This window comes from Lathyrus oleraceus, chromosome 6 (assembly GCF_024323335.1).
Source record: "Lathyrus oleraceus cultivar Zhongwan6 chromosome 6, CAAS_Psat_ZW6_1.0, whole genome shotgun sequence".
NCBI lineage: Eukaryota > Viridiplantae > Streptophyta > Magnoliopsida > Fabales > Fabaceae > Lathyrus > Lathyrus oleraceus.
In genome coordinates this window covers 434,516,168-434,525,303 of record NC_066584.1, presented here as the reverse complement: position 1 = coordinate 434,525,303, position 9,136 = coordinate 434,516,168, and the positions used below count along the sequence as shown (strand labels likewise).

The window sequence follows — 9,136 nt, the reverse complement described above, 5'->3', positions numbered from 1 at the left end:
ATGCTAGAGATAGAATAGAGAGGAAAAGTACTTCTGGAAGTTATCAATTTCTAGGAGGCAATCTGATCTCATGGTCTAGGAAGAGGCAGTCAACAATTGCGTTTTCAACAGCCGAAGTTGAGTATATCACAGCTTCGTGATGCAATACTCATATACACTGGATGAAGAGTCAGCTGGAAGATTATCAGATTTCATAGAGTAAATTTCCTATTCTCTATGATAATACTTCTGCTATTTTTTATCCAAGAAATCTATCTTGCATTCTAGGGCTAAACATATTGAGATTAAACATTATTTTTTACGTGACTATGTTTAGAAGGGTATTTTTCATTTAAAATTTGTTGATACAGACCATCAATGGGATGATATCTTTACAAAACCCTTTGCTAAGGATAGATTCGTTTTCATTCTGAAAAATTTATATGTGGACTCTTGTCCATAATGAAAAGATGTTATCATAATGTTAAGCTTCTAGAACTCTTGCTTAGGTTATTAGAATTTATTATTGTTTGATTCTAAGACATGCTTTCTGAAGTGAGGAAGTTTCATGAATAAAAAAGGTTCTGATCAAAAGTAATCTTATTGATTTGTCTTCTTGATTTTGAACAGTTATTGCATTAAATGGTTGTCATTTTGTTTGATATCCTGTGGTTCTTAGTGGTGACAATTGTCCCACTTTCTAAGCATGCGTGATGATGGCGTGACAAATTGGGTTTCTATTTCTTGGAATTAGGTTAAAACTTTAATGTTCCCCCCTATGACGGTGTATCTTTTGTTTTAATCATTACAATTTTTTTATATAAACCCATTCCACTCACATTTCACACTATGCTCACATTATTCCCACACTTTTACTCTTTCAACCCTCCAAACTCTCTATGTAATTGTTCATCTCCTTTAACTTTTTTCAATGGTTGAGAATCAACAACAACAATCTCCATAATGCTTATGGGAAGAGAAAGAAAGATGCTCGTGGAGAAGGAACTTATGGACCGAAGAAGAAGAAGAAGAAGAAGAAGAAGAAGAAAAAGAAGAAGGTGGAAATGTTTCTGGATGAAGATGATGTGCCTCTCAGTGAGCACCAGAAAGCTATGATTCTGAAGGATACTTCTGGTTTTATCCAACAGTCATCCAAGGTCTTCGACGCACCCATTTCTGGTAAGTCTTCTACGCCCAGAACTCTTTTCGTTTCTGATACTAATATTTCTAAAAGTATCTTAGCAACACCTCCATCTCCATCTCATAACACTTTCACCACTCCAAATCCAATTCCACAACCACTGATGTTTTTATCAGATATCCTAGCCAACCAAAACCTAAAGAACCTAATGTTAGTAAGATTCTGAAGAAATTTGAATCAGATTCCAAAAGTTTTCTTCATATTGCTATGTGGACTAATGTTCTATCCACTAATTCAGAAGAAAGTGATACGGTCTGGGAAGCATATCGGAAATGGGTTAACTCCAAAGTTTCTAAGTTGAAGAACTTTGGATAATAAGTTTCTGAAAGGAATTTCCTTTCAAGATTTGTACCTACAATGGAAGCCTTACATTTACAACATGATTCATCATGTCTTCCTGCTCCTGAAATTGAGGAAGAAGCAAAGGAGACTGAGGAAGCTTTTGGACATCCAGAGGTTGTCATGGAAGATACTTCTGCTCAGCTGGACAAAGGAAAGAAAGTCGCTTATGAAGATCAACATCAAACTGATAGTGAGCCAAAATTGCAAATTGTTGTTTCTAAGAATCAAAATGCTGCTGGAACTTCTTCTAGGGTAATTCCTGAAGTGATTCTGAAGACTCTCGCTGAGATGAAAATAGAAAGTGATTTAGTCAGACAACTCTTCAATAGGCAGGATCATCTGTTTGAAATGATTCTCTCTATACTTTCGCCTCCTCCTCCATAGAACCCTAACCCTTAGTTTTCAAATATTTATGCACTTTTGTGTTTTATTTTTGTCTAAGTGTTTTTGTTTCTGTTCTACATGTTTTGTACTGGAATTTTGGTATTAATAAAATCTTGTTGTTTCCTTATTTTATTTTTTCTTTGTGTTTTTATTCGATGACAAATGGTGAGAAACGTAATTAGGGAGAAACGAGGAGAAACATAATTGATTTTGATATTCTTATGTTCGTGAATCAGAACCCAAACATTTTTAATGTTTCTACTAATAACTACTTCGAAGAATAGTTTTTTAATTGTCTTTTAAGGAAAGTCAAGAACATCATAAGCTCTTAAAGTTTTTCACATCATAACTTAAGTTACGAGTTTCTGAAGAAATGGTTTACTCTCTAAGTCTGAAGTTTTAACTTCACCATTTGAGATATACTTCCAACCAGACATAACCGGGCAACATAACTAGGCATCAAGTTCTGAGGAATTGTTAATTCCATGTTAATCAGAATTGATTCAACCAGGTTTTAAGAGTCTTTAACCTAGTTCTGAAGCTCTTTTCAAGAAGGGTTTGTAACCAGGATTTCAAGCTCTTTCAAAAAGAACCAAGCTTCTAAAGTGAAGTTCATTAGAGTGTTGACTTTGACAACCAATATTCTGGATAAGTTCAAGCAACTTCTGAAGACAAACCAGATTCTGATAGAAGATCATTTTGGTTCTTCAAAAAGGTTAATCAGAAAAGTGTTCTTTCATTCTGATTTTATCTTTTTAGGATTGTACATCTCAAGGGGAGGTTTGTGCTTCTGTAATATGTATCTTTAAGTGATTACCCTGTACAAAACTATACATCAAAATACATGGTTTTGTCATCATAAAAAAAGGGAAGATTGTTAGAATAAGATTTTGTTATGCATTTATACCTTTGTGTTTTGATGATAACAATATAGTATTTGTGTGAGAACAACTTTGGTACTCTAATGATTTATTATTGTGTAGCTTTAACAGCCAGTTCTGATTCTAAGTTTACGATGTGCAACGTCAACAATTTCTGAACATTTTTTATGAAATCCGCTTCTGCGTTGAATCACTCATGAGAAGTTCTAAAAGAGGCCAAGTCGTTGCTAAAATGTTCTTTCTTCTTATATGCTGATTCACTCTTAAGAAGTTCTGAAAGACGCTATATTGTTGTTGCAATGTTCTTTCTTGCTTCTGCGTGGATTCACTCCTGAGAAGTTCTGGAAAGACCCTATGTTACTGCTGCAATGTTCTCTCCACTTATGCTTCTAGATGTGACTCTGATTATCAAGCTTCTGAAGAATGACAAGCTTCTAAAGTTTTGTTACTTAGCTGAAGACTCTGAAGATCTCAAGCCAGACGCTGACGCTGTCAAGGTTTTGACTGAAGATTCTGAAGTTCTGTTACTTAGCTAAAGACTCTGAAGATCTCAAGCTAGACGCTGATGTGGTCAAGGTTATGATTGAAGATTCTGATTTTAGCTGTGTTTTTTTTTCATGCTTCATCAACTTTTCATCATAAGACAATAAATTTGAAGATAAAATCAAAGTGGATACGTGATCAAATAGTACATGGTACAAATAAAATATTCCTTCCACTACCTGAAATCTTGGGTGAAGGATAATACTATTCTTCACACCTTTTACTAATCCATTAGTGGATAGCTATTTTTGGGCATCCCTAAATTGCCCTCCAACGGTCTCTTTCTTATGCTATATAAGTAGTACTCGGAGACTTGAAAAAAAGGTTGTCGTAGCTAATGAAAACGCTGCTAATGCAATAAGTTACAAGACTGTTTTCTACGTGAAAAAGGTCTCAACTTTGTGCATATTTTTCTTTAAGTATTTGTATTTTATTTGTGTAAAATCTGCTTGTGTAGAAGCAACTTGTAACATAAAAAGTTGTATTCAAACTTATTTGTTTGATTTCTTTAAGGAGACTAGGTTATAGTAGGATCCTTGAGAAGAAAAGAAAGTTGTTCTTTGTGATTTTCTTAAGGAGACTAAGTTGTAGTCGGATCCTTGAGAAGGCAAAGAAAGTTGTTCTTTGTGATTTCTGTAATCTGTTTGGCTATAGTGTACTAAGTCCTTGTGTATAAGGCGAAATCACCTTGGTGGGTGGACTAAAGTAGCTTTGATTTCAAGTGAAACAGGATAAAAATTCTTGTGTCTTTCTCTACTTGTTCATTTGATTATGTGGAGTTTTTGAGTTGGTAAAAAACTTTTGTTTTTAAAACCCAATTCAAACCTCCAATTTCTCGTGTTTTTCACAGCTTTAATAATGTCACAATATGCAAATGGAGATGAATGAATGTAAATGACTCCTAAATGAATATCTATAGGAATATGTATGCAATTGCTCAAACTCATAAGCTAGATAAAAATAAAAGAGGTAGGGAAATTTTGGGGTATTACATCTAGCTCCTCTGTCTTGACCATAACTTTTCTTAGCTTCATAGTCATTAGTGAGAATGCTGGATTTATCAATAATAGACACATGTGCGGGAGTATTATTACTTTCTTCTTGTGTATTCAAAGAGTTAACTTTATTGATAGATGAGAGAGATTCCATCATCAAAACCTGAGATTTCACAACAGTAAATTGGTCATTCAAGCTAGTCAAAAATTAAATGACTTGATCTTTAAGAATGTAATTTTTGTTGATCTCATTGCTTCACATTTACAAGGATAGGGACATGTACATGCAGGGATTGGCCGATAAGCTGAAATTTTATCCCATAATGCCTTCATCTCAATGAAGTATTCAAGAATTATTTTTTAGCCTTGTTTAAGATTGTTTAGCTTAAATCTAAGAGTATCAATCTTAGAGAATCTTTCCTCGAGATCACTCCATACGTTTATGGATTTTTCATAAAAAATGATAGTTTGAGAAATCGAATCAAAAACTGAATTTAAAAGCCAAAAATGTACCAAGTGGTTGTATCTTTCCAAAGTTGTCATTCAAATCATCATAATAAGGGATTGGTAAAGAACAATCAATTGTTGGAAGTTTGTTCTTGGCACCAAGAGTTTTGTGCATCGATTTGCTTCAAACTGCATAATTGTTTCCATCAAGCTTTGTAACAATGGTGGTTGAATTGGGACCATCATTAGGATGAACATAAAACACTGAACGATTTGAGGTTGAACCGGTTAAGCATTTTTCGGTGGCATTGTGACGATGAAGTTGCAACTGCAAGTGTCAGAGCAAGAGAATGTTGAAACGAAATAATGGTGAAGGATCAAAGAAAATCAAGATACAATCAAGTTTCGATGTGAAACTTGCAGAAAAATGAACAAAGAATCAAAAATAAAGTTGGAAAAGAATGAAGAAGGTGATCAATCTCTCATAGAGAGAGTTCAAGATATCATATTATGAAAATCTCTTCTTCATTAATTGTGATGAAAGTATACATAAAATTTATATATACATCATTTTAATCTATCATTGTTATGATGTACTAGCCTCATATAATCATTTATTCTAACTACCTCTAACTAACTATCATAGCATGTAACTAAGTTTCTAACAAACTTGATAGCTTATGCAACAAGTTATCTTCACTAACGGATTATTTACATGTGTGAGTTTAAGTATGGTGTGATAAAAATAGAGTTTCTAAGTCCAAGACCACTATTGTGAGGCCGTAATATGGCTAGATGAACACTCTTGGTTATGGAGAATCCTTAGGTAGTCACTCTTGATAATGTAGATCTCATTGATGTGATCATACCAAATGAATAGATTGTCTGTGTTGGCAGAGGAGATTAATTTTTTGCCAGTGAGTTTAGTGATTATAGGGTAAGGAAGCTTAGTGGACAAATTGTTGATGGGGAGGCATTGTTGAGTAGAAATATTTTACAATAAGAGTAGATCATGAATATGAACAAATAGAATTATAACAGTGATGGGATCAAAAGATATCTATAATACAGGTGGATTGGGGCTAGATGAAATAACATAACATAAATTACATAAAAAAAATAACAACATAAAGTAACATTTCACCATTGTATAACAACTCCATATAATATAAGTCATTAAAAAAAACCTCAAACCCACCTAAAATAAAGGGCTACTTGAGAAATTTTCAGTTACAACAAACACCAATATTGTGTTATCTATTTAAAATAAATTATTATTATTTTCAGCTAAAATGTTTGAGTCTTTCTCTAAACTCACTTGGGCAAATAATTGCACTATCTACACATAACCCACCTTTGGTATGAGTACAATCAATTTGGGCCAAAGAAAACTTTATTTTCATGGGCTCATTGGGCTTTACAACCACAAAATCCCCCACATGGTAATAAACCCATTCCCCTAGCTCATTCAAATAACACTCTGAAATCGAACATTCATCGTTCGATGTAGTCAGTTTAAATCTTATGGGCTTTACATCCCAACCATGAACTTGATCGACATTGCAAACACGCCGGCCCAATCGTTTCAACGGCTTTCCCAATTTTAGTCGGAACGTTACGCTGTAACTTCCCACGGGGAATAAAAACTCTAACTCTCCTGCTACTTCAACCCACCACATTTGTTGAAGATAAGCCACATTCTTAAACCTGTGGATAAAAAAAAGAATTAATAGTGTTTTTATTTAAGCTTTTGTATCAAGCAATGCACAAATAATTATATACCAGAATATAGAATATGGCATTGCTTCAGAGCCAAGTTAAAAGAATATGGAATTGATTCTCTATTTTAGCCATAGTAGATAATTAGATATTCTTTATTTTCTTAAAATATCTATTAGATACTATTTGACCACACAAAAAAACATATAAGCCAATGGAATTTGCAAGTAGGCTTTTAAAATCAATGTCACATCATTAAGAAACTACCATAGGGTGAAAGCTTCCATCATAATTTCAGGAAAATGTCATGTTGTACAACTATTGTTATTAGTTTAAATATGCATGTTGCATCACTCTTTATTTTCATATTCTTTTGCTTCATAAAATATTGAAGTATATTAAAATTTCCTCTATTAGTTACAAAACAAGTATTACAAAAGAAAAAATAGTTTTTGATAAAAAAAACACTTTAATTTGAAGGTTTTCACAATATATTTTAATTAGGAGGTTTTCACAAGATTTTTTTGATTGTTCAAAAAAGACTTTCACTTTTATAGAAAAAGTCCCTTTTAACTCAGCTGTAATATGAAAAATATATAACAAAATATATTTGATCTTAATTAAATATCTAGTTCACACTCTGAGAATCTGAATCAAAATATATTTGATCCTAATTGTACAATATCATACTATTAAACTTAATGAGTTGATAATTTGATAATGGCCTAAATTGATAAAATCATAGATTTTGTTAATTTTTTAAAATAAGTTTAATTCATTTTAACATATTCATCTTGTAAGGAGAAATTGAATATTTTCCAATACACACAAAATCCAATAAAATTATGAAAATGAACGATTCAACTAATAGTAATTTTCTGTAAACACAAGCAGGTCCATGAAACAGACAGAAAATTGAAATTGTTAAGAAGTCAAGACACATGATTTTGACCAAAAACATAACCTTCCATAAAGGACGCAAAACAAATAAATAAAATAAAAAAATCAAATATAAATAGTCCCATCTTTATAAGTTAATAATAATTAAAAAGAACATAACCTATAACATTTCTCTCACCTGGATTCCTCAGTTGGTATATAAATCCAATATCTTCTATCATCTATTCCAGTTATCTTCAAAGACTTTGATGACATAAACAAACAAACTTGTCCACTGCATTTTTCCAACAAAACTTCCTATATATGCACCAGAAACAAAATAGATCAAGAAATTGTCAATAATTTCGTGAAAAAAATATTAAATATATAATAAAGATTATACAGAAATAACATACAACAGACAAACAGACAACAAAAGACTACGAGGTAACTTACTTTGGTATCACCATCAAAGAGATTGCGTCGACATAGTTTTGTATAGATCTCTTTCTTAGTCATAGTGGAAACACTTTCTTCATCAAGAACTTTACTAGCAAGAAACTTGTAGCATGACGGTAACTTTGATTCCCACACAAAATCAGATGAAGAAGCTCTATGAAAAGCACGGTTGACTCTAGCCAATTTGCATATATTAGGTGGATCAAGATTCATGAGGAGAGAAGAGATGCAACTTTCTGGAATATCTCCAAGACTAGTTCTTGATGATGATGAAGAATCATCTTTTTCTCTAATATTAGATGAAGTTGAAGAAACACTAGACCCCATAAATGAGATAATTGAAAAAATGAATCTTTGTTGAAGAAATAAAATGAGAAGAGAATTTGGAGAAAAGGGTCTCAAAGGTAAAAGAGGAGGTAAAGTATGTAAGAGAATGGAGGAGAGAATGAAGATGAAGAAAGTGTTTCCATTTTCTATGCTTGGTGTTGAAGAGTGGTGACAAAGTTATATATTTATATATTAGTTTTTGTAATTAAAAAAATAATTATTATACAATGTCAATGGAAAATGTTTTATACAATCGTTTTATCACCATCACCCGGTTGTATTATTTTATAGATTTTTAAATTAAAAGTCAAATTTGTTTCAACATATCCAACGATTATGATTAACGGACAGTGTAAAATCCTTTTAGACTGCTGTTAGTGTATTTCAATTAAATCCTTTAAAAAAATTAGCATGTGAGTAATGTGGGTTTGTGAAATGGGAAAAGGCATAAAGTGAAACTCTTTTATGTCAATTTAATCTTTGAAGTTCCAACAAGAGGAAAGAATTTGTTGGTGAATGGGACGTGCATGCAAATTGGTGGGTCTAGTTAATTAATTTCTTGCCTTACATATACATAAACATACATGCTATCTTTTGTCTATAAACAAATAAATAATAGCACCTCTTTGTCGTTTGTAGAGATTATGTGCCCCTATTTACTTTTCGTGTACACATTGCAAATCTATTTTATTCATTTTTGTGAAATATTATTCAAAACTTAACAAGTTCAAGATAAGAAAAGTATACATGTGCTTATGCAATCTAATGCTAATTAAAAAATATATAGTTTTTATTTTTTTTATTTCGAAGTTTGGATGCGTCTCTGCTTCGGACCGATTATAATGGTCACTGACCGACTATTTTCGGAGGAAATTATAACTCATTTAATGTACTCACTGCACATCAGAACTATTCGAAAAAGAATACAAAAATTCAAGTTCATGATATATCCAACGGCTTCCTGCATTACACGCCTAGAA

The 9,136-nt window shown here is 32.3% G+C and overlaps 1 protein-coding gene across 1 annotated transcript; it reads right to left on the bottom strand.

The window, feature by feature from the left end:
• Positions 1 to 5,892: 5,892 nt before the first annotated feature.
• On the bottom strand, positions 5,893 to 8,328 carry LOC127097169 (F-box protein PP2-A13). The gene is made up of 3 exons (XM_051035679.1): positions 7,827 to 8,328; positions 7,570 to 7,688; positions 5,893 to 6,479 (listed from the first exon to the last, which is right to left on the bottom strand). Exons 1-3 carry the CDS (start codon positions 8,154 to 8,156, stop codon positions 6,056 to 6,058), a joined length of 873 nt encoding a protein of 290 aa, XP_050891636.1. The 5' UTR covers positions 8,157 to 8,328; the 3' UTR covers positions 5,893 to 6,055.
• Positions 8,329 to 9,136: the final 808 nt, after the last annotated feature.

Bases quoted from the DNA above. Each gene is read 5' to 3' on its own strand.
- LOC127097169 (XM_051035679.1), bottom strand. From the start codon at position 8,156: ATGGGGTCTAGTGTTTCTTCAACTTCATCTAATATTAGAGAAAAAGAT. The intron at 7,689-7,826 runs GTAAGTTACCTC...GTGCATATATAG, and splicing joins TCTTTGATGGTGATACCAAA to GAAGTTTTGTTGGAAAAATG. The intron at 6,480-7,569 runs GTGAGAGAAATG...TTTTATCCACAG, and splicing joins ATACCAACTGAGGAATCCAG to GTTTAAGAATGTGGCTTATC.